We start from the raw sequence: 24371 nt of genomic DNA on the forward strand, positions 1-24371 counted from the left end.
CAGCCTCCTGGATGTACCCCAGCTGCTGGGAAGTGGGGGTAGGAGCAGAGGGCAGGGTCTGGATCCAGACTCTAAGGACAGGGCATGACCAAGGACAGGGAAGGGAGCCAGCCAGCTGGCCCTCGGTGGACAGGTTGGCACCTTGGGCGTCCTACTTAATGCCCAGCAAAACCTGGGTGAAGAGGGTGGGTGGGGGTGTGGGAAGACATAGGCACACACCAGCCAGTCTCTCACTTCCCTTTTTATTTCCTCTGAGATCTGCAAGAAGCAGCACCAGGGAGGGAACCTGCCCTCCAACCCCTGAAAGGGAGCTTACTCCCCACCCCCGCCCCCCCACCCCATCCAGGACACAGCCAGCACCTCAGGCCCCTTTCCTCTAGGGAAAGGTTTGTTCATACACACACACACAAGTGCACACACTTGCATGCACGCTCTGAGCCTTGCACAACCAGGGCTTGTTTGCTAATCCCACAAGCCCCAGGAGGCACCAGGAGGCTACGGGCCCAGAGAAAGGGCAGCTCCACACCCTGGTCTCCTCCAGTGTAGGAGGAAGACACCCCATCCTTCTACCACAGGGGCTGTCTTCAGTCAAGGGTGCATTGCTTTGGGGGAATTTTTTTAGGGATTTTTTTTTTCTTTTAGCAAGTCCCTACAAAAATAGAACTTCTCTTGGTATTTATAAATCCACATCCCCTGGCTCTGTGCGGATTACAGGTAGAAAAGCCATACGAGGCATTCCCTTTGGTTGTTCAGGCCTTGGTGGCCCGTCACCCAGGTCCCTTGGCCTCAGAGGTCTATGCTGTCACCTCAGAGCTGCGCAGCGCCTTCTGTGGGCCTTCCCAGTCGGTGGCGTACTCCCTCTGGAGCTGAGCACGGTAGTAGAAGAGGTAGGAAGGTAGCAGGAATCCCAGGAGTGAGAAGAGCAAGAGGCCCAGATTCACCTTGAGGGCAAAGAGAGAGACAGAGTCAAGGACGTTCTCATTCTCCCTCACCTCCCTCAGGGACCCACCACAGCCTCCATAAAGGGAGAAGAAGGCAGCCATTTTGCTCCAGGTCCTGGGCCAGGATGACAAATATAGTTAGCACTTATTGTGTTTAGTCGCTGTTCCAGTAGTATCTCATTTAATGCTGAGCGGCCTTGTAACATAGCAGAGCCTGGTTTGAATCCCGGCTAACCCCAGTGCCCACAGGGTCTGGCGCCCTCCAGGTGGACATGAGGAAGGGCAGTACCTGGCCAGGCTGCTCCTGAACCTCTGAGGACACAACAGTGAGATCATTTGGGGTGGTAAGAGGCTCCCAGGCAGCCAAAGGAGCTGGGGTGCACAGCCTGAAGGACAGAAGGCTCGGGAGGCCCAGCACGGTGGCCTCCTGCAGGCTAGGACTCCATCCATGTCCCACTCTGCATTGCTCTGGGCAAGTCATCTCGACCCTTACGTGCCTCCCTCTCGGCGCTGCTATGGCAGAGATGAAGCAATAAAAAAAGCACATGGTGTGCTGAGCACCTAGAGTGTGCTCCTCCATAAATGGTAGCTGTCACTTCATCTTTGTTCTTGTGGCACATGGGGCAGGGAGATCAGCTTGCAGGGGGCAGGTCTCAGCTCAATGCAAGGAAAAGCCTTTCCAACAGTCCCAGTGGCTGCCTCATGCAGGAGTGGCACCTGTCACTGAGGGGTCTCGAGGGGCCCTGCTGTCAGGGGTGCTGGAGAGGGTCCCTGAACTGGGTGGAACTGGACCAGATCAGGGCTGGGCCACTTCATACATCACCCGGAAGCTTATTAAAAGCAGACTCCTGGGCCCAGGCCAAGAGCCTCTGATTCAGTACGCTGGAGAATGTGTATTCTTAACTCTCTGCAAGGGGTTCTGATGGGCAGCCAGCTTAGGAACCCCCAGATTAGAGACTTCCAAGGCACCTCCTGGCTGAGGTGAGAGGAGCAGGGGGACTCTACCACATACCAGCCCACCATCCCCAACTCCTGGGCTGCACCCAGGAAGGGGGCTCCTGCTTCCCCCATGTCTCCCCCAGTTCTCACCCAGAAGGGGTCCCCTTTCAAGGGTTTCACCATGGCCATGAAGAGCAGCTGCTGGAGCAGGGCAAACAGGGCGCTGATGAGGGACTGCAGACCTGTCAGCGTCCCAAAGTGGTTGGACGGGAACCTGTCAAGGAGAGGGGGGCCGAGCGTGAAGGGTGTGTGGCCTTCTCCTGCCCGGCACCCTCCCCGTCCCCCTCCCCGGACACTGGCCTCTGCTTGCCAGGCAGGGGAGAGCCTCAGAGCTCAGGCTCTGTGTGTGTGTGCTCTTCGGTTCACGAGCTGGAGGGTGTATGCCGTGACTTCAGGGCCACCAAACTGGCCTCTGACACCTCCTGCCCATGTGATAACAGCAAGTAACTCAAGCTCTCTGAGCCTTACTTCCTCCACTGGAGACAAGGCTAGCCCTAACCTCACTGAGATGTTCATTATTCTTTTAACACCTATATATTGAGCTCCTACTATGTGCCAGCTGTCAGTCTAGGCATGTGGGGATTCAGCCACGAACCAAGCCAGTTCCCGTGGAGGCGGGGGGTAGTCAGCCAGAAAGCAAGATATGGCACGATGTGTTAGCCAGTGATACGAGCCAAGGAGAGAAGTTAAGCAGGGAGGCAGGGGAGGGGGCGGAGGGGGCTGTGTCGTAGACAGGATGGCCGGGGGCTATGTGTCTGAGAAGAGGGCGGCTAAGTAGAGACCTGGAGAAAGCGAGACAGCTGTGAGCCTTGGGGGAAGAATGTTCTGGGAAGAGGGAACATGCTTGGGGTTTATGAGGCCATAGGGGGAGGGCGTGTGAGCAAGCAGGGGAGGGGAAGGAGGAGGGCAGCGAGGTCCCAGGGCCAGATCTTGTGGGGCCTTTTAGGCCATAATAAAGCCTTTGGCTTTTTATCTTAGTGAGAGACAAGATGGGAAGCCATGGAGTGCCATGAAGAGACTTATGTCCCAACAGGTGTCTGCAGCTCTTGGGTTAAAAATAGCCCGAGGGCAGCCAGGACAGGAGTGGCAGCGGCTGGGGGTGGGGACCATCAGGACTGGACGTGGAGGGGCAGGATGGCTGGACTGGAGGCGGGGCGCGAGGAAGTGAAGAACCAAGAGTGACCGCACAGCTGTGGCCTGAAACAAGGAAGGAGGACACGGCGCTGAGGCGGCCGTGGGGAGGTTCCCACCAGGGCGTGCCGGTCCAGCGTCCCACAGTGCACCTGCCGGGGCTATACGGGCTCATTAACGGTCACAACCCCACCACCACCGCCGTAAAGTCCTGTATCACTGCATCGCACAGGCATGGGGGCCCCTCGGCAGCGCCTGGCGGTGGGAATCAGAAGAGAAAGAGGGGAACCCAGAGCCGCTTGACGGGAAGCAGGGAAAGTGAAAGGCAAAGGAGGCTGCAGCCTGGGAGTTTCTACGGGGCTGACACGGGGATAGGGGCCCCTGGGAAAACCAGTCCAGAGACAAGACGTAGGACCCAGGTGTCGTCAAGCCGAGTGTTTCAGCTTCCTGTGAGGGAAGACCTTCTGACAGTGCGCTTGTCCTGCAGTGGGGTGGGCTTCCTCGGAGGCAGTGAGCTCCCCGTCATTAGAGGGGCTCAGAAGGGTCAGTGGGCCAGAAAGCCTCAGAGCCCCACCCACCCACTCCATCCATCTCATCCTCGGAGATGCCACCATGACAGGCAGGCTGGGGAGGACATGCATGCCTACCGGGGCTGGGAGGGGTGCCTTAACGGGTGCCTAGGGCCCTTCTGTCTCTGCTCTGGGATCCTCTGGGGACAGGGGGAAAGCTCAGGACGGCAGTCCAGCCCAGGCTGACTCACACAGCAGCGTAGAGGCCGCCACAGGCCGAGTGGTAGAAACCTCGGATCACAGTGTGCAGGACAAAGGTCACAAACTGAAACCAAAAGGGAGAGGGAAGAAGTTATGAGCAGGATGAAAGCAGGACAGGTGGGTGACAGGAGGAGGGAGCCTCACCGGGCCCGCCTGCACCTGCCGGCCTTCTCCACAACCCTACCAACCAGAGACGCTCCCTGGAAAACCCAGAAAATAGACCCAGAAGACCACGAGAACCCTGTCTCCTGGAAGGCAGGGGCCAGGGAACAGTCCAGAACGGTCCCTTTGGAGGTCCCTGGGAGGCAGGGAGAATGGGGAGAGCGGAGAGAGGTACCTGGAGGTGTAAGTTGTGGATCAGGCAGGTGATGCCAAAAGCCACAAGCAGAATGTTGGTCAGGGTGAAGGCATTGATGGCGTTGGTGAGCTTCTGGATCTTGAGGTAGCGCGGCCTGGCGGACTTGGTGGCAACCCCGTCCCTGATGAGGACAGAGTGTCACTGGCCACTGCAGCTGCCTCCATCTCCCCTGAAGCTCTCTGGTGCTCAGCCTGGCCCCTCCCCCTTCTGCTGTGCCTTTGCTGCTCCAGCCCTGGTTTCTCACGGTGCGGCTCCCCCACCGACTGCACCAGCATTACCGGGGGACTTCCTGAAATACAGGGTCCAGGGCCCCGGCCCAGACCTCGGACTCTTGGGAGCGGGGCCCAGGAATCTGCATGTGGACAGAGACTCCAGAGACACTGAAGTCTGAGACTCGAGGATGGGAAGGAACGTGGAGAATGGGGAGCTCTCACGCCATCTCTCATCAGGAAGCCCCCCTCTGTTGCAGGGTCAGGGCTCCAAGACTGGCCCACAGGAGGGCTCAGTAGGTTGGGATGAGGGCGGGCTGGCACGAGGCCTAGACAGAAGGGCCCTCCTAGTGGACCCCGGCTACCAGGAGCAGAGGGCAGAGCAGGAGGGCTGGTGCCAGGCCCAGGGCTCCACTGGTGGGGAGGGAGGCCACTGGATTGCTCCTGAGACACCTTCCCTCCTCGTCTCCCTCTCCCAGCCTCCAAGGACAAACAGGGACTATTGGCTTAATGCAAAGAATGCCGCAGTCAGAAGTCCTCAGTTCAGGACCCAACAGCGGTCTCCAGCCAACAATGGCCCCCAAAACCCCCGCCTCCTGGTATTCACACCCCATGGAGCCCTGCCACACTGCACCGGAGTGACTCTGTGTGACCAGTAGAATGTGACGGGAGTGATGGCAGGTCACCTTTGAGATTACATTACGAAAGACACACTGGCTTCTGTCTTGGTCTCCCCCTACTCAGACCTTGCTCTGGGGAAGCCAGTAGCCCTGTCATGGGCAGTGCTGTGGAGAAGCCCTGGTAGGGGCACGGAGCCCTGTGCCCAATAGCATGTGAGTAAGTGTAGGAGCACACGCTCCAGCCCCAGTAAACCCTTCAGATGACCGCGGGCCTGGCCGACAGCTGGCCTGCAAGCTTATGAGTCTGAATGTTGGTTTTCCCCCTAAAATTCACACATTGAAATCATAGTGCCCAACATGACGATATTAGGAGGTGGGGCCTCTGGAAGCTGATTAAGTCACGAGAGCAGAGACCTCATCATAGGATTGGTGCCCTTAGGAAAGGGACCCCACAGAGCTCCCTAGCGGTCTTCTGCCGTGTGAGGACACCACAGGAAATCCGCAACCCAGAAGAGGGGCCTCACTCAACCACGCTGACACCCTGACCTCGGGCTTTCAGCCTCCAGAACTGTAAAAACGAAATTTGTTTTCCATAAGCTGCCTAGTCTGTGGGACTTCGTTATGGCAGCCCGAACAGACTCCAAGAGACGCTGAGAACCGCTCGGCTAAGTCATTCCTAGATTCCTGACTCCCAGAAACTCGATGAGATCAACGTTTCTTGTTTAAAGATGCCAGGTTTGGAGGTAACCTGTTATCCAGCAATAGGTAACTAATACAACCAGTCTTTAGAGCATATAGGTTCTGGAGTCCGCTACTAACTAAAAGCTGTGTGGCCCTGGGTAAGCTGCTGAACCTTTCTGTGTCTCAGCTTCCTCACCTGTGAAATGAGGGGGATGTTCCTACCTCAGAGAGCTGCAGCAGGGCTAAGTAAGCCAGTGCCTCGTGCACAGTCAGCAGCTGCGCTGACCAAGCAGGCCGTGTCCCTGCTTTGGCCTCAGTCTCCCCAACTGTAAAGTCAGGGAGGTACCTTGCTCTCTCGGGGCTCTTGGGAGAATGACATAAGACGCTGGGCGTGGAAGCACGTGGAGAATGAAAAGCACCGTCTGTCTACTCACTGTCCCCTTCCCGGTGCGGCTCACCTGGCGTCTCCCAGGGCAAGGCCCTCGGCGGGGGTGTCTACGCAGTCCTTGATCCGCCAGTCCATGATGTAGCCGATGAGAGGGCAGGTGAGAAGACACAGCAGCTGCATGGCCCCAAAGATGGAGGAGTAGAACTCAACTGGCAGGGCGGGAAGGCAGTGGGGTCAGGAGCGGGCAGGAGGGACTGCCCGCACGGCCTCCCTAGGACCCCGCATTCTTAGACCTCCCAAATGCCCGGGGTGACGGGGTAGGGCCAGGCTCCCTGCCAAGTGGGCAGTAGAGGGGTGGGTGCAGGCCAGGGTCCCGGCTTTCGCCCCCCCCTACCTGTCTCCGTTGCCCTTTGTTTCAGGTCGGCCGTCTCTGTTGGGGGTAGCAGGAGGAGAAGCCGGGTGAGAGGAGCTCAACCAGGGGGACCCTCCTGTGCCCCCCCAGTGGGCTCAGCAGCACCTCACCATGCTCCTGGCCACCGGTCACGAGGAACTCCAGCATCTTGTTCATTGCAGCCATGTAAAAGATGACGCGCAGCTGGGTTATGCCCATGGTGAGGAGGCTCCACAGGAAAATGGGGGAGCAGAGACTCTTGCAGAAGGGGACAGACTCTGGGGAGACAGCAGGGGGCGCCCCTGAGCCCCAGATCTTCCATTTCCCTCTGAATGTCCCAGCCCATGCAGTTCCAGTGAAGGCTCTGACACCATATGACTATGGAGAGAAACTGGTTTCTTCAAAAGCAAGGGTTCAGGCCCACTGGCTTCCAAGTTCTTATCCAGCTCTGTAACTATCTCAACAGAACATTTTTAGGTGCTCTCTGGCTGTAAAACCATACGCTTGGTGTGGTAATAATAACTCTAGCTGCTATTTATTAAACAGCTACTACGTGCTGCACACTTGGCACATGTTATCCTATTTAATCCAACTGGACAACAGCCCTATCTTTGCCACATACTATAGATGGGGAGGCTGCAGCTCAGGGAGTCCACTGAGCTCACGGGGCCAGGAGCTGCAGGCCAGCCAGACTCAGCTCACGCCCAAAACTCGGCCATGGGAGAACCAGCAATGGGGATTCCCCCCGATAACTGCAGTGTTCTGCATTTTACAAAGGGCTTCTGCATCCATGGCTTCATTCAGTCCTCACAACTAACTTCAGCTTCCCTGGGAGATGGGTGTTACCAGTGCTGGTTTGAGAGACAGGAAAACGAGAGCAGGGCTAAGTGATCTAACCCAAGTCAGGTGTGTAAGTGGGGAGCGGGACTCAAACCCCCGTCTCCTGACTCTAAGGCCAGTGATCCTGCCGCTCATCTGAAGTGACACCTTGGGAAGTAGCCCAGGCAGAAGGCGGGTGGAGACTCCTCCTGAAGCCAGCAGGGGGCGTCGGCCAGCCAGGTGTTGGAGGACCCAGCTCACCTGATGCAAGAGGTTCAGAGGTTGCAGGGAACCCTGATGAAACCAGTTGCCTTACAGACCTGGAGACCCTGCCCTATTCCCTCTCCACCCCCAGGAATCCAGTAGAGTACCCCCAAGTCTGAACTTGACAGAATTCTCTGAGCTCTAATTCCTGCTCCTTCCCATTCTGTAAATGGGGATTGCCCGCCTGCATCATGGGGTGTCGTGAAAACTGAAGAGGGGAGAGATGGGCCCTTGGGCGTGAGTGCTTGCTGAGCACGTGGACCCGCCTTCCCCAGTCCCCCAGGCTGGCACCTTGAGCAGACACTCACTCTCACGAGGGTTTTCTGAGCTGCCAGGAGCGTCCTGAGAGATGTCATCCCCCTCCACGCTGGGACTCCTCTGGCTCAGCCGCTGGCCCACGATGGTCACATGGGTGTAGAAGCGGTCACCTGTCACCTTGTGATCCAGGGCCAGCCCGGTAAGCTTAATCTTCTTCCTGCCGGCAGCCAGGCCGGAGCAAATAGGAACCAGCCCTGCAGAGCCCACCCTCAACACCCTGCCTCCAGGGGCTGCCCCAGTCATCCTTGGGGTGCCCAGCACTAACATGCCCCTTGATGAGCTCCATAGTGCAGGGCTCACTTCCGAGTCCCTCAGAGCCTGGCCCAGGGACCAGCATAGCACCCAGGAAATGAAGATTAGAAGAGTCGTTTTCCACTGGGGCTGTTGCCATGGAGGCTGCATTAAGAATTCAAACTGGAGTCACAAAGCCTGGTTCACAACCCCACCCGCCTTTCAAAGGTATGACCTTGGGAAAGTCATTTTGCTCCCTACACCTTTGTTATTGATGGAGTTAAGGGCTATATGAGAATGGTATGAGCTAAGCACAATGGCTGACTTAGGAGGCACTCAGTATATACCAGCTGTTTGATGGGCACTTTTGTGCTTGGTTGTGGGGCACCACACACACACACACACACACGCACACACACACACATATCCCCTGGTGAACTGACAGGAAGCTGGGAGAAGCTGGCATTCAGGCTACACACAAAGGGTGGTATATTTCTTTTGTGTCCCCTCCTGGGCCTTCATGGCTATTGCTGGGGTCCCCTCTACTCTGATCCTGCCCTCCAAACCAAGAAAGGATAATAATAATAATAATAACAATAACAGTCACCATGTTTTGACTTCCTGTTATGCACCAGGTCTATTCCAAACACTTGGTGTGCAGACTCAGGCCCACGGTAAGGATGAGAAAGCGGAGCTTGGACAGCTCAGGTGATTTGCAAACCCAGGTCTCTCTGACTCCAGAGCTCACTCTATCCATCGCACCACCACACCCCTGGCCCCCCCCCTCTGCAGGCGGGAGGTCCCCCCTCCACCCAGCGCCCCCACAGAGCCACTCACGTGTAGCTGCCTTCCTCAGGAGCGGGAAAGGACTCGCTGGGCCAGTTGAGGGCACAGTTCAGAAAGATGAGGCAGGCCAGGCCCGACCAGGTGAACATGATGACCACAAAGAGCACACCAGCATTACAGAGCAGCTGTGGGAGGAGGGGCCAGACTCATGGGGAGGCCGCCGGGCCCCAGACCCCCCTCTCCAGGCTCAGAGGCCTCAGAGAAGGTCTCTTCTACCCCATTCCCAGCGTCCACTTTGAAGATGAGGAAGCCAAGCCTAGAAGTTGAGAGGCCTAGAAGAGAGTCGGCCCTCCATCCCTTTCTCACTGCTCCACCCTAGAGTGGGGGGGGCAGTAGTTCCCACAAGGTGCTGAAGCTGCTGCCCACAGCCCAGAATGTCTTTGAAATCTCCATTATTATCTTAAAAAGAGACACACTTTGCCAATGACTCCATACATGTTTGTTTTACACAAAACTGTCCTGTCATTGCAGGTACCAAAAAAAAGGAGAAGTGAGCTTCTAGGTTTACAAGGCCTAGCCAGGTTTATCCTGCCCCTTCCTGGCCTGTTTCCTGGGGGAAAGGTAAACCCAAGCTGATAAACCTTATCTCACCTTTCCCAGGTGCCGACAATGAGGGGGAGGGGTAGTGTGCAAGGGCCCTGCCCAAGGCCTCCTAACCCAGGACAAGCAGGTTTTGAATTGACTGGGGTTCTGTACCAATGTGTCAGCCCCTCTGCTGGGGAAGCCAGGTGTGTGGGATGGTGTCACTCCTCTCGTCCCACCAGCCACCCTCTGCCTGGAATTGTGGACCTCTGCCCTCCCCACCCTCAGGCTCCACTGCTGCCCAGGAAAACTGCAGCTGCTGCTCGAGTCCTCCTCCTGGGAGCTCTTTCTTCCCTGAGGGCAGGACAGGACTTCAAAGGGCGGAATCCCAAAGGAGTGGAGATAAGATCTGGCTCCTCAGACCCCACTGCCTCAGCTGAACGGAAGGGAGAGCCACCACCTTCCCTGCCTGCTGCTACCTGACCAACTGGCAGCCGCCTCACCAATGAACACTTTCAAACTCCTTTGGGGACACTGGGCAAGTGCCTTCTAAACTAACAAATTAACTGCCTAAGGCAGAATCTGAGGGGCATACTGTGGCCCATTGGAAAGGGTGCTTTGTTACCATTTGATATCGGAGAGAGAAACGAGGCCTCAAGCTTGCCCAGAACCAGAACTCAGGCCTTCTGACTCTAGATCCACCTTGCTGACCTGTCTAGGATCTGGCCTGGCATAGATTAGCTTTCTGACCTTGCCTCTGAGTCACCCAGCCTCTCCAGGACCGGGGGAGAAGATGTGGCTGGAAAGATTGGGGGAGGGCAGAGAACCAAGAGCTTTGAATGCATGTGAACAGGTTGGACTTGATTCTGCGGGCAAAGCAAGTGGGTGTGTGAGTGAGTTCTCCATCTAAGATCATTCTGTAGGTCATGCGAATGGCAGATGGTAGAGGGAAACAATCACAGGCAAGGGGACCCGCTGAGAAAGCCTACACTGGCCCAGGGAGAGGGTGAGGGCCTGGACTGGGACAATGGTAAAGGAAAAGAGGAGAGAAGAGAAATCAGACCCTCTAGTGGGCAATAGTGCCTGAACTCTTCCCATTATGCCTCTGTGCTTTTCCCAGAGGTGGAGGGAACTGACCTCTGACTGATAGGAACTGGGTCACCAGACACTAGCCACTATGCACCCAGCCCCACCCAATTCTTGTGTAAAGACAAAAAGAAAACAGTGACCTCACCGTCCCCCCAGGCAGTTCCAAACCTTGATTCCTGGGAACGTGATGGCCGAAGAGGCGTAGGAGCCGATCATGAGGGCCATGATGGTGGAGCGCAGGTTCCCAAACATGTTGGGCAGCTGAGGGAGAAGGACAGTGCCCGGTGAGTGGGGGGACCCTGACAGCCGCGCGGGCCTCCCCTCTCCCAGCCCCACCTGAGAAACGTGGAAGCATCCAGCCCCGAGTCCTCACAGTGAGCCCCAAGAACACCAGCCTCACGAGACGCCACACAGAAGTTCTAAGGCAAGTCGATGTCGGAAACTGCTCCGACCCTCTCCCACAGGCTCCCAAGGCACTTCAGCATCTAAAATTCCCCCAAAAGCACCCTCAAGAGAAATACGGTCAATTTTGTTTAACCCCAGGGTTTCCCAAGTTAGTTCCTTATGGAGCCCCTTTATCCTGTGATGCCTCTTAACCCATGAAATGAATGGTTAAGAAACACTGATCTACTTCATGCCCTGGCTGATATGGCTGGTGAGTGCTGGCCTGTGAACCCAAGGGTCACCAGTTTGATTCCCAGTCAGGGCACATGCCTGGACTGCGGGCCAGGTCACCAGTTGTGAAGCATGCAAGAGGCAACCGATCAATGTTTCTCCATTTTTTTTTAATTTTTAAAAAATTTATTTATTTATTTTTTAGAGAGGGAAGGGAGGGAGTTAGAGAGAGAGAGAGAAACATCAACGTGCAGTTGCTGGGGGTTATGGCCTGCAACCCAGTCATGTACCCTGGCTGGGAATTGAACCTGCGACACTTTGGTTCACAACCCGAGCTCAATCCACTGAGCTACGCCAGCCAGGGCAATAAAATATTTTTTAAAAATAAAAAATAAAAATAAATAAACAAAATAAAAAAGAAATACTAATCTACTTCCTAAGTTATATAAATGTCAAATCACTATGGTATACATCTGAAACTAATGTAATATGTCCACTGTAATTGGAAAATAATTTGTTATGTCAACTGTAATTGGAAAAAAAATTTTTAAAGATTTTATTTACTTTTAAAGAGGGGGACAGGGAGTGAGAGAGAGAAAGAGCAATGTGCAAAAGCTACATGGATCGGTTGCCTCTCCCACACCCGCAACTGGGACCTGCCCAGCAACCCAGGGATGTGCCCCGACCGGGAATCAAACCATCGACTTTTTGGTTCTCAGGCCAGCGCTCAATCCACTGAGCAACACCAAATTTTTTTTAAAGGAAAGAAAGAGACAATGATTTAATGCAATTCATTTGACAGATGAGAAAACTGAAGTCCAGAGAGGAAAAAGAATCTACTCAAGTTCACAGAGCAAGTTAATGACATTTTCCTGTCTGGCCATTCTAGTTCTGTTCATTCCAGACCCCAAGGCTGTGACCACGGCTGGCTGGCTCCGTAATAAGATGGTGCCCCTCGACCTTGCCGGTGGCCCCAAAGGCCCGAGTCCACAGTTTCTGCTGAGCCAGGACCAGTCACGGGAAAGGCTCGGGAGGTGAGGGTGGGACCAGGGCAGCCAGGTGTCTGCGTCACAGAACTCCTACCAGTAGGGCATTAACTGCCTGTTCTGCTCCCTGGCCTGAGCCAGGCCCTCAGGGCTGGGGAAAACAAAGTCACACACCACTCTGGCCCCACCACCCTCCCCAGGTCAATAGATCCCACAGCTGGGAAGGGCCTTAAAGGCTTAAACCCTCTCAACAGAGGGGAAAACCAAAGCCCAGAAGGCAACCTCAAATAGCTCCAGAAAGGAAGGTGGATACACACAGAGAATGGAGTCCCCCACCAACCTCCAAGTAGCTATGAGAAGGGTGTGGGGCCAGGCCGACCCCTACTCCCTGGCACCTACCTGTATCCGCAAGGCATACTGCCATGGCCACCAGGGAAAGTGCCAGGACCAGGACCGGCCAGGCCCCTGGCGCCGCCCACAAACCCAAGGGTCCCAGGGCACAGTCTCCACCCAGCACGGCCCAAGGCCAGCCCCGCTAACCCCAGCTGGCCGCACAGGCTGGGCAGCACTAGATGTCCTGGCTGGGATCCGTCCTGGCGGGATCCGAGCTCAGGCGGAGGCCCGGGGGGGGGGGGGGGGGGGGGGGGGGGGGGGTGGGCCGGGCCGGGGGCCGGCCTGCCATTGGCTGGAGATTACGGGTGGCCGGGCCGGGGGAGGAGCGCAGGGAGGTCCGCAGGCAGAGCCCCCGAAAGCCAGCCCCGCTGGAGGGCCAGGGCTGGGTCCAAGGTTAGGATCCCCGCTACGGCCGCGCTGCGCAGGGCGGCAGAAAAGGGATTTAGGGCCCTGAGCCAAGATGCACAGAGTGGAGAAAGGGTACGAAGGGGAGCGGGGCGGAAGAGATTTGCTTCCTTAGAGAATTGTGAAATGTCCCGGGCTGAGGGGAAACGCAGCCAAAAACACCCAGTTTGGTGGTCAGGCAGCTCTCATCCGGAGATAAACAGCCAGCTGCTGCCAGAAACCGCTCCCCTCGCCACACACTCATAAGCCTTGAACCCTTATGCTCGCTCACCCACATACGCAAACATATACACTTAAAGTAACACAAGCAAAACTCACACACACACGTGTAAGAGGTCGAGCCACGTGACGGGGACGTTTTTGTAGGTCGAATGCGGTCAAGTGCCGGCAGTTTCCTACACTTCAGTCAAACACGCGCGCGAATACCTGTGCCTTCTCACACGCTGTCCCAAGGGCAGGCCCCGAGTACACGATGAGGCAAACACCCGCTGTCCCGAGCTGTCCCTCCCCTTGTCACTATCACATTACCTCGTTTTACTTTCCAGCACTTTCGACTACAGACAAAACGTATTCGTTTTCTTGTTTGGGGGTTGCTTGTGTCCCCAACTCTCCCCCACCCCCCGTGCAAGCTCCAGGAAGCTGAGGAAGTTCCTGGAAGTTCCGTTTGGGCTGCAGGCAGGGTGCCTAGAACAGAGCTCAATAGACCGCGACACACACGTCCACTGGCCACTATCCACTGTCACCTTCACTCACTCCTACCCCCACCGTCCCCTGGGTGCCCTGCTGCCAAGCCAGAGCCTGTCATACTCACCGTGAGTGAAGAGAACGTTAGGCAGATGCCACCAAAGCCGTTCAGGGACAGCGCCAGGAATATCAATGGAGACAGAACTGGGAAGGGGAAAGGGGTGAATGAGGGCATCTGGGAGCTGTGGGAGGCCAAAGGCAGAAGCTGGGGTAAACGTCCACCTCCAGCCCACTCATTCTTTCTCGTGGGATCACAAGAGGCTAGACCTCTCACCTTCGGTGTCCCGAGAGGCCAGGGCCATGAGGGTGCAGGATGCAGCAAAGCAGGCGCTGTGGAAATTGACAGGGGAAGGCGGGGCGGGTGATCGGGAATACTCTCAGCCTCCCCTCCCGCTGCAGCACCTGCCCCTGCCCCTCCAGCTCCCCGAGGCCTGGCCTGACCACCTCACCTGCCAAGCAGGCGGGTGAGCCTGGGGCCAAAGCGGTCCATGACGATCCCCAGCGGCAGGGTGGTGGCGCTGAGCACGAAGGAGCCGATGGTGAAGCCCAGGTTGAGCATCTCTTCCTGATCGTCACAGGTGGGCCTCTGGAGCTGTGCACCTTGAGTGGTGTTAGTGGCGTTCTCAACTGAGGAGGAGGAGGAGGAAGGGAGGGCTCAGCACATACCAGCAGGAGCAGCTGGGCACAGGGGAGAGCGGCCTGGGGCCAGGGGCCCTGTGCTCAAGTCCCACGCCTCTGGTTTACTGCCAGCCAGGCGACCTTGGGCGGCCTAGAGTCGTGTCCACGCTGCTGGGGAAGGGACTCCACAAATGGCAGCAACTAGTACCTCACCCAAAGGGAGTCACACACCTAATCGGAGGCCTCGACTAGTTCAAACATGATCATAGACATCACATTATTTACCAAGTCGTAAGATCCACTCAATGTCCAAGCTCAGGGTATGCAGACCCCCAACAGGAGGCACCCCCGAATCTGGGGACAAAGTCAGTAAGTGACGCTTAGTTGATGTAACAAGAATTCACTTAAAACTCAGAGGAAGCTTTCCCCATAAATGACATTCTGATAAAAATAATTGCCGATATTTACAGAACACTTAACTATGTTCTAGGCATTGTTCTCAGCAGCCACTGAATGAACCCAATACAGCCCCCACGAGTCAGCGAATAAAGTATCTCCATTCTCCAGATGCTAAAACTGAGGTGCAAAACCAGGACCACGGCACTGCCCTCCCCACACCCTTTAGGAGTTCACCAGGACTTGTCCCTCCAGGTAAACGGCCAGCTTGGAGTTGTGACAAGTTATGAGAAAAGGCTTGTAATGCTTGTGGTGGGGGAAGGCGGGTGATTTCACTACATTCAGCGCTCAGTGAGCCATGAGGTGGCAGCTCCCCTGCCTATTTGTTACTTAGGCATCACTGCCAAGGGCAAACTCAAGGGGCACCTGGAAGGCAGGCAGACCAGGGCCTGGATTCCCACCACCATCCTTGCTTAGCTGTGCAGCCTTAGACAAGTAACGGCCTGTCTTTGAGCCTCAGGCCCCTTGCCTGTAGGAGGGGGCAGCGAATGCCTAGCCCACAGGCTCCTTAGGAGACCCAGCTGGAGAAGGTGAACGGGACCTACGCACAGGGCCGGGCCCACAGAAGATGCTCCTGAAATAGCTGATGAAAACGGGAAACGATGTCCCCCTGCCCCCGGGAGAGTCACGATGTGGTCAGCCTCTTCTCTAGGTGGGCCCCACGGTGAATAAGACAGGAAGTTCTCAGCTCTCCTGGGGCTTATATTAGATAATGAACAAGAGGATGCTGATTTTTAAAGAGAGACGGGGGTGCTGAGACGGGGGATGTGATAGTAGTGCCTGGTCGCAGGGGGCCGGGGTGGGGGGAGCACCTACTCTCAGTGGTGACAAGGACCCCTGACTTCAGCTATCTGAAGGGCTTGCAGGTGGCAGAAGGGTGAGGTGATCTGAGCGTTAGCGTAAGGAAGCACGTCACGAACTTTCAGATCACGAGTGCTGGCCGACCAGGGGAGGAAGCACCTTGGGCCCCGGGGAGTCAGTTTCCCATGGGTGGGTACCCGCTGCTGAGGAAGCTGGTGCTCAGGCCCCTGGGAGAGCCGGTTGGGGGCTTAGACCACACAGCTTTTGGGGTTCAGGGTGACACCATAGTTTAGTGATTTTTTACAATCACTGTTCGTTTCTCCGCCAGCTTTGTCGGCAACCATTTGCTCAGTCTGCACTCACTGGTGGGACAGCTGTACGGCCGACAGGCACTCTGCTGGGGCAGTGGGTAAAGCAGGAAGAAATGCAACGGTAATTTAGGCTGGAGACTGCTGACAGGGGACCGACAATGGCCCCCCCACACACACACACACACGTTCTGCTTGGCTGGGAAAGTGAATGCCAGTTTAACATCAGGAGTTATCACATAAAAACCCAAAATTCTGGCTTCTCTGTAAGAAGTCAGAAGACCTGGCCACTGCTGGGGCCGAGTGCAGGCTGCCCCCTGCCCAGGTCCACTCGGCCCCAAGTCCTTGCCCTCTCTAAATCACCCAGGTCCTCGCCTCACTGTTAGCTCTCAGCATTAGCCATCTCACACCGGCCCTGATTGGCCGATTATTAACTGGCTGGCCTCTGTTGGCACTTGACACTGTCCCGGCTCCTGAGTCTTTGACAATGAAAAGGCACGTTCTCCAACAACCAGTCCCACTAGCTCCAAATTAACACCAACTTTGTGCCAGGCTTTTTCACGTGGTATTTTTTTAAGACTTTATTTATTTATTTATTTATTAAGATTTTATTTATTTATTTTTAGGGGGGGAAGGGAGGGAGAGAGAGAGAGAGAGACATCAATGTGCGGTTGCTGGGGTTGCTGGGGGTTATGGCCTGCAACCCAGGAATGTACCCTGGCTGGGAATGGAACCTGGGACACTTTGGTTCCCAGCCCGAGCTCAATCCACTGAGCTACGCCAGCCAGGGATGACTTTATTTTTTTTAAGAGGGAAAGAGAGGGAGAGAAACATCAATGTGTGGTTGTCTTTCATGAGCCTCCAACTGGGGACCTAGCCCACAACCCAGTCATGTGCCCTCACTGGAAATTGAACTAGTGACTCTTCGGTTCACAGGCCAGCACTCAATCCACTGAGTCACACCAGCCAGGGCTCACATAGTATTTCATTTAATCCTTACAACAACCATAAAAAAGTGAGTATATGAACCCCATTTTATAGATGAGGGTCTGAGAAGCAAAGCAACTTACAGCCTTGAAGCTTCTTACAGGCAGGCTCAGCTTGAAAGTGAAGACAACCCCCAGAGCCAACGCTTTCCCATTGCACTGCAGGGCCTCTGTGTCCTGAAGAGGGCAGCTTGGTTAGTTGCCCCAGCCCAAGCACCTGCTGCCAAGTGCGGGCATTCTTCCCCTGGTGCTGAGTTCCAGCCCCGTGGGCTGCTAATAGCTCCAGGTCAATTAATGCATTCGTTTCTCTGCTTTATCGATCAGCCTCTTGTGAGTTTGACTAGTACGAGCTAGTTCTTGAGACCTAATCACTCTGCGTGGTTGGAGAGAGCCAGACTTCTGAAGCAAGCGGGAAGCAGGTCAGGATGCAAAGACCTCGTAGACCTCTATCCGTGGCAAGACGACAGAAGAAGTCTTCGAAGTGTAACCCAGCGGTCCACTTTTCCAGACAAGTCAAGTGAGGCATGGGGAGTGGGACAGGAAAAACATACCCACTAAGTCAGTAATGAAGTTGGGCTCAGGAGCCAGGGAAAACAGTGTCTCCCCAAGTGTGGTGTGCGTAGTAGGCGGGGTGCTCACGGTGGGTTTAGGAGGCACATGGAAGCTATTTAAACAGGTACCAAAACACACACATACACACATATGTGATACACATACAAATCTATATATGCATATGTATATAAATGTCTACCAAAAACATATGCATGCACATGCATGTATTAGAAGTATGTGTGTGCAATGCATGTGTGTACATGTGTGTAAGTAACACCAAACCCAAGATTCCAAGGACAGTACACTTTAAAATAAGGCCAGTTACTTTTTTAAGTGGGTTGATTTAAAAGGAAGTATTTAGTAAATAACAGCACCTCTGGCACACAGAACTAGTAAAACCATGATGGTGAGCTACAGATGACTAGGTCTGAGAAGCACTGGAAAAACGGGGTCAAGGTTAAGCATTCTGCCTCTGGAGTCAAGAGCAGAGCTCGATCCGGGCTTCACTAGCTGTGCCGCCGGAACCCAGAGGCCCTGGCATCTCACCTGGGAAAGGCGGATAATGGTGGCGGCCCCCTGCGAGGCTGGCTCTGAGGATTGCCGAGCACACAAACACCCACAAAATGATCCCGTTTTCTTCGTCTCCCAGGCAGCAAGCCCTTCCCACTCTGCTGCTTCACCTTCCTGCAGCCAACAGACACTTTCTCCAAAGCGCCTACAGGACCGGGCTCTAACGGGCCGTCTTGTCTACATCTGGACTCCTGCAGGAGGACGCGAAACTGAAGTTGGTCAGGGACAGATGTCTAGGGCAAAGGTTCCGGAGTCAGAGCTAGGACCGAATCCTCACTCTGCTTCGTATTTATTAGCTGTGTGACCTCAGGCAAGTTCCTCAGCATCTCTGAGCTTCAGTTTTCTCTCCCATCAAGGGGTTAATAGCACATCACACCATACACTTACACCACAGACTTGTTGTGAGGACGATCTAACTAGCAAATAGTAATTGCTTGATGAACTTTAGCCATTGTTCTCTTCTCTGGGCACTTAGGCAGGACACAAAGTAGCCGTAACTGAACTGCTGCTGCCTAAATTCTGAGCAACAAAATCCTCTTTGGCTGTGACACCCCTACAGGTGGGTCAACCACAGGGTACACCTCAACACAGGAACAGCAGAAAGCACCGAGAAGACAGAGGGTGTGGCCAGGGAATGTCAAAGCCGACACTAATGAAGAGCTCAGTAATGAGCTCCACGTTTGTTAAAGCAGGGGTCCCCGACCGGTACTGGTCTGGGCCCATCAGGGACCAGGCCGCACAGCAGGGGGTGAGTGTGAATGTACTGCCCTTGGATCTTCCTGAAACCATCCCCCTGACCACCCCCCCATGGAAAAACTGTCTTCCACGAAACCGGTCCCTGGTGCCAAAAAGGTTGGGGACCACTGTCAGTTAAATGACATCATCTTGTGCTCACATCATTGTATAGACTTAGACATGGAGATCAGGAGAGGGTAGGTGACTTGCCCAAGGTCACACAGCAAATGCTGGCAAAGCAGGGTCCAGAACAGAATAACAACCCCCCACAGGTTGTCTTGAATTTTGCGATCCTGCTCTCATTTCATTCTCACAAGAGCCCTGGAATAAGGAGTGTTGGTGGCTTAGAGTGGCTGAGGTGTTAAGAAGTTAAGTAACTGGCTCCCATCAGCCAACCAGCCCAGAGCAGAGTTGAAAGTGAAGCTGCTGCCTGTTTCCACACACCATGGGGACACAGATTCCTGGGCTGATTCTGTGTTCTCAGGACCCTGTAGAGAGAGAGGCTCAGACCACAGTGAATGTAGCTTCGAGGAGCAGAAAATGGGCATTTTTCATAGGGCAGCAGGTCTACGGCCAAATAGGATACAGCACCCCCAGTCTGATGTCAAGGACTGAGGTGGGAGCCCCTTGAATGAGAGACAGGTGAGGGCAGAGACACATGTGCCGGGCCTTCAGAGAGTAGACAAATGAGTTCTGAGACTAAGAGGAGAGTTCACTTTGGTCACCTCCAGTGACCCCAAATACCCAGGCTCAGATGCACACTCACTCTGGGCAACTCAGCACACCAGGTGGACACCTCGCACCACATACAAAACTTAACTCTGATTGGGCCACAGATCTAAAGGTAAGCGCTGAAACTATAAAACTCCTCGGAGCAAACACAGGCGTAAGTCTTTGTGACCTCCGATCAGGCGACGGTTTCTTAAACATGACACCAGAATACAAATGGCAAAAGAAAAACTACACAGATTGGACTTCACCAATACTGAAGACTTGTGTGCTCCAAAGGACACCATGAAAGTGTGAAGATGACACCCAGTGGGAGAAAGATTTTGCAAATCACTATCTTACAGAGGACTTGTATCTGGAATATCAAGAACTCTTCCAACTCAATAATAAGAAGGCAAATGACGCGATTACAAATGGGCAAAGGATCTGAATAGATGTTTCTCCAAAGAAGATCTGCCCATGACCAAGAAGCACACGAAAAGATCCCCAGCACCACTTGCCATCAGGGAAACGCAGGCCAAAACCACAAACAGTAACGCTTCATGCCCACTAGAATGGAGACAATAAAAAAAGATGAGTAATGGCAAGTGGTGAGGATGTGGAGAACTGAAACCCTCATACACCGCTGGCTGGGAATGTAAGCTCTTGCAGCCACTTCGAAAAACAGTCTAGCAATTCCTCAAAGGGTTAAACAAAGAGCTTCCCAACGGCCCAGCAATTCCACTCCTAGGCATACACCTAAGGGGAAGGAAAGCATATGTTCAAACAAAAACCTGTACACAAATAGGAGCATTATTCCTAAAAGCCGAAAGGCGGAAACAACCCACAAGGCCACCAGCCAAGGAATGGATAAGGATAAGGAACACGTGGCAGATCCATACAATGGAGTATTAGTCATCATGGGAAGAAACCAAGTCCGGCGTGTGCTACAATTAGAGACGAACCTCGAAAACATCATGCCAAGTGAAACAAGCCTATCACCGAAGACCACATACTATGAGAGGCCATTTATAGGGAATGCTCGGAACAGGCAGACCTATGACAAAAGGTAGATGAGTGGTTGTCCAGTGCTTGGGAGCAGAGGGGCGTGAGGAGAGTGGGTCCTGCTAGTGGGCACAGGGTTGCCTTTGGGGTAAAGAAAATGTGCTCAGCTTGGTTGTGATGATGGTTGCACGTCTCCGAATAGACCACAAGCCATTACGTTGTACACTTTATTTTTGGTTGTTGTTGTTTTCCTTGGCAGGCATTAAGTATATTTATTCAACTGCAACTATTTCTTCAAAGATGATTTCTTTCTTTATTTTTAATAGGATTTTTAAAGTTTTATTTTTCAATTTTCCATTAGGGTTGGCAAACAATATTATACTCCTTTCAGGTGCACAATATAGTGATTAGACATTTGTATACCTTATGAAGAAACCACCTGATCTGTCTAGTACCTCTGTGGCACCATACGTGGTTATTACAATATTATTGCCTATATTCCCTGTGCTGTACTTCATATCCCCGTAACTATTATTAAGTTGTATAGTTTAAGTGCGTAAACTGTAAGGTGTGTGACTTATATCTTACCCAAGCTCTTGTCCATATTTTTTAAAAACTTAGGTGGGAGGATGGGCAGCAAAAGAGAAGCAGGAGTTTGTGGGGGGTGATGGGTCTGTTTTAAGTATCGATTATGGTGATGGCTCCTGAGGTGCACGAGTGTGTCAAACCTCATCAAAATGTGTGATGCGATGTCATCTTCAATATAGTTGATTTATAAAAAAAAACGTGGCAAAGGCAGGAAGAAGCTGCTAGGTTGGCAGTGGTGGGCACCAAGGCCATAAGGACAAGTCGTCTCCAGTCTCCACGGTAAACAACTCCAAGGGGACCTGGGCTCCCCCCCCTCCATTTGCCAGTGGGGCTCGGCCAAGCCCTTCTAGCTTTCTGCCTGGTTCTCTCAGCTACCCTGGAACGCCCATCACTTCATCCCAGACCCGCTCCCACTGGCCCAGCTTGCCTTCCCATGACAGGTGTCAGCTCCAGTCTCCACTCTTCCAGCCCCATCATTGTGTAACTGATGCCACACTCCATGCCACCTGCTGCTTCCTTACAGATAACCATGGCAGGGGGGAAGCGGCCCCTGGTAGAGCCTGGGCCGCCCAGAGCAGAGACCAAGACCTCCCCTGCGCCACCCCAAGACCTCAGCCCTCTCCCACAGTCAAGGCTGGTGCCCAGAAGGAACTGAATTGAGGGACCAAGTAAATAAAGCCAAGAAGACACAAACATTTATGAAGCACCACTGACTCTCACAGCACTCCCATGGGATAAACATTACGGCTCTTCCCGTTTTTCAGACCAGGCCATTGAACCTCTCAGTGTTGTAAGGAACTCACTGATGTCACCCAGATGGTAAAGTGGTAGAAGCTGGAATTCAAACCCAAGCTGGTCTTCCTCCAAGAGCCTGTTTCACAATGTGGAGGCTGGAGGAAGAGAACGAGGGCAAGGGCCTAACTCCACGTCCCTCCAGGTCCTTCGGTTGGCCTCATAAGGCACAGCCCTCCTTCTCAGAAAAGGAAAATGCCCTTCCAGCTGTGTTTTCTGAGAAATGGAATGCCAGCATTCCTACTCTCTAGTCACACCAAGTCAAGGTTATGGAAATGGAAAATAGGAACTATCCACAATGCCTCACCTAGAGGAAATACGGCTAGTCTTAACTTGGTACAAACGGGTGATTTGAAGACCTGGGGGCTCAAAGGTCCTGAAAAAGGAGGGCAGGTCCTTTAAGGTCAACCCACTTCGTCGGCTCTGCTGTGCCTGTTTAGCCTACAATAGCCCTAGCCAGAAGTCCCTCACCAGGCAGCTGCAGCACTTCCCCTTCTACAAGTCTCCATCTTGCTCTAGACCTGAGGCTGCTAACGACCTAGGACTCTGCCCGTCAGCCCAGGAGCTGGATGCCCAGCAGGGTATGGCCATTCAGTGAAAACTGAACTAGATGAACCAGGCAGAGTGGGCAGAGAGCCGCCCATTCTCTAGGTGAAGTTCGAACGGGTTCGGGAAGCAGCCGGGCCAACTTGCTGTCCAGTGCTCCAGTTTAAGGAGCCCTCTGCTTTCTGTGCACTCAGCCACCTGGCTACCATCCCCCCTCTGCCGCTCCTCTCTCCCAGCCCGACCGGCTCCTTCTTGAGCATACCTTCGCACAGGCTGGAATAAAATCCCTCGTTCTTGAGCATGATCAGCAGGGAGCCCCAGCCCAGGAGTACGGCAGAGAAGAAGAGATTCTCCAGCACAGCCGTGCAGGCCATCCACCAGCGCCTCCGGTACGCCTGCTGCAGCGTGGGGGCCATGCTGGCCAAGAGCCTGCACAGGAACAGAGCGCAGAATGGAGGGCCCCCCAGCGGCCCCTGGGTGAGGTCCTCCATCGTGGTGGCTCTTGAAACCCCTCGAGCCAGCCCACGAGGGGACCTTCAGGGTGGCCACATGGATCCCTGAGCTTCTCAGAAGGGACAGCCGAGCTGGCTCTGGGCGCGCTGGCGGTGCCAGGGGCGCGCGCAGCACTGAGCTCCCGCCAGGCCACTATCGGAAACAAGAAAGGTCCTGTCTGCGCGCAACAGCTTCCTGGCGCGCTGCCAGGCTCTTCCACCCCGGACAGAACGCTCAGAACCCCGCTCCCAGGGGCCGAGCCCTCACTATCCCAAGTTCCCAAAGGTCAGCAAGAGGCAGAGCGCACTCTGAAGCCACCAGTGACCAGTATCCGGCCTCCCGCGCTAGGAAGGACCCCCCAGAAGCAGCGGAAGGAGGAAGGGGAAATCTGCAGCTGGCCTAAGACACCCCTCTTCCTGTTGCCCCTATAAGATCGCGCGTCTCCTCTGGGACTGGGCGACAGCTAGTCCTCCCCTGCTCCGCACCCCAGGCGATCCGCGTCCCTACATTCTCTCAGTCCAAGCCAACAGCTGCCACGTGGACCGAGACCCAGGGCGGGCCCAACTGCGCCCTTGGCGCCCTGGGGCGCCCCTCACTCACTCAGGGCGCCGAGCCCCACGCTTCGCGCCTCGGAAACCGCCCTCCGGCTCCTGCCCGGGGAGGGGGCTCGGCTCCGGCAGGAAGTCCGGCGCCCGCTGACTTTATAAGGGCAGTGGCGGCTGATGGGCCGGCTGGCGGGCGTGTTTACCAAAGGAAGGAAAGAAGCCCGAGCTCCCCCCGCCTCGACCGCCGCTGCCACCGCGGGAGGAGATGGGACCGGGCGGCGCGGGGGCGGGGAACGGCCAGCGGGATGAGACCAGGACAAGCGGAGAGAAGTGGGACAGGCAAGGGCAAGGGCAAGGGGTTGGGGGGAGGAAAGCACGAGTCGCTTCTCCGGGGACCTCAGTACCTTCATCCGAGAAACGGGACTTTAGATCCGGACGCCCGGGCAGGTCCGTCCAATCCCAAGGGAGTCGCTCGGAGCAGAGGAAGTGCGGCCAGAAGGGGCCCAGAGGAAGCGGGGACTGGGAGGGAGCCAAGCAAAGCGGAGGGCGGGACGCGCTGGAAGAGACTGAACGAGGCGCCGCCAGACCCCAAGGGCTCAGGTAACGGGTTTTTCTTGGCGAGTCTGGGAGCGTCGGCGGCAGCCGACCCCCCCCCGTGGCTCTCAGCGGACGCGCGGCCGGGGACCCCGGAGCGCTCCCCGCTGCTCACCTCAGGTCGCGGGCAAACGCCCCTCCTGCAGCCGCGGACGCCTGCGGGGCGCAGCGCCCTAGCGGCGCGTGCACGTTCTCGGGGTCCCGTGTCCGGCGGGCCCAGCCGGGACCAGCACGAGCGCTCCTCGCTTCTCCGCGTGCCGGGCCCCCGCCGCCTCCGGGGCTCAGCCCGGCACCTGGGTGCGCTCACCCCCTCTGCCCTCTCGGAACAAGTCACGGAGCTGGGAGCCCCCCGCCG

General features: G+C 55.2%; 1 protein-coding gene across 7 annotated transcripts; it reads right to left on the bottom strand.

The window, feature by feature from the left end:
* Positions 1 to 223: 223 nt before the first annotated feature.
* Positions 224 to 24371, bottom strand: SLC43A1 (solute carrier family 43 member 1). 7 transcript variants are annotated; one of them, XM_036029451.1, is made up of 16 exons: positions 24132 to 24371; positions 22648 to 22814; positions 14170 to 14347; positions 13995 to 14050; positions 13788 to 13864; positions 10746 to 10838; positions 8958 to 9091; positions 7880 to 8046; positions 6620 to 6766; positions 6492 to 6527; positions 6168 to 6306; positions 4179 to 4320; positions 3832 to 3905; positions 2031 to 2154; positions 1091 to 1253; positions 869 to 941 (listed from the first exon to the last, which is right to left on the bottom strand). In XM_036029451.1, the coding sequence occupies exons 2-15, from the start codon at positions 22799 to 22801 to the stop codon at positions 1119 to 1121; spliced, it is 1656 nt and encodes a 551-aa protein (XP_035885344.1). In that variant the 5' UTR covers positions 22802 to 22814; positions 24132 to 24371; the 3' UTR covers positions 869 to 941; positions 1091 to 1118. The 7 variants fall into 7 exon arrangements, with proteins under 7 accessions (XP_035885342.1, XP_035885343.1, XP_035885346.1 ...); XM_036029449.1 differs by lacking the exon at positions 1091 to 1253 and having other exon boundaries at positions 224 to 941; positions 24132 to 24368; XM_036029450.1 differs by lacking the exons at positions 1091 to 1253; positions 24132 to 24371 and adding an exon at positions 23827 to 23988 and having other exon boundaries at positions 224 to 941.

Source organism: Phyllostomus discolor, chromosome 6, assembly GCF_004126475.2.
Source record: "Phyllostomus discolor isolate MPI-MPIP mPhyDis1 chromosome 6, mPhyDis1.pri.v3, whole genome shotgun sequence".
In the NCBI taxonomy this organism is placed as follows: Eukaryota; Metazoa; Chordata; class Mammalia; order Chiroptera; family Phyllostomidae; genus Phyllostomus; species Phyllostomus discolor.

Excerpts from the sequence above, each read along its gene's own strand:
- SLC43A1 (XM_028516624.2), bottom strand. The coding sequence starts at position 22,876 with ATGGAGGACCTCACCCAGGGGCCGCTGGGGGGCCCTCCATTCTGCGCT. Across the intron at positions 4,321-6,167 it reads CTTGCCCTGGGAGACGCCAG|GGACGGGGTTGCCACCAAGT; the intron begins GTGAGCCGCACC and ends TGTCCTCATCAG. Across the intron at positions 942-2,030 it reads TGAAAGGGGACCCCTTCTGG|GTGAATCTGGGCCTCTTGCT; the intron begins GTGAGAACTGGG and ends TTTGCCCTCAAG.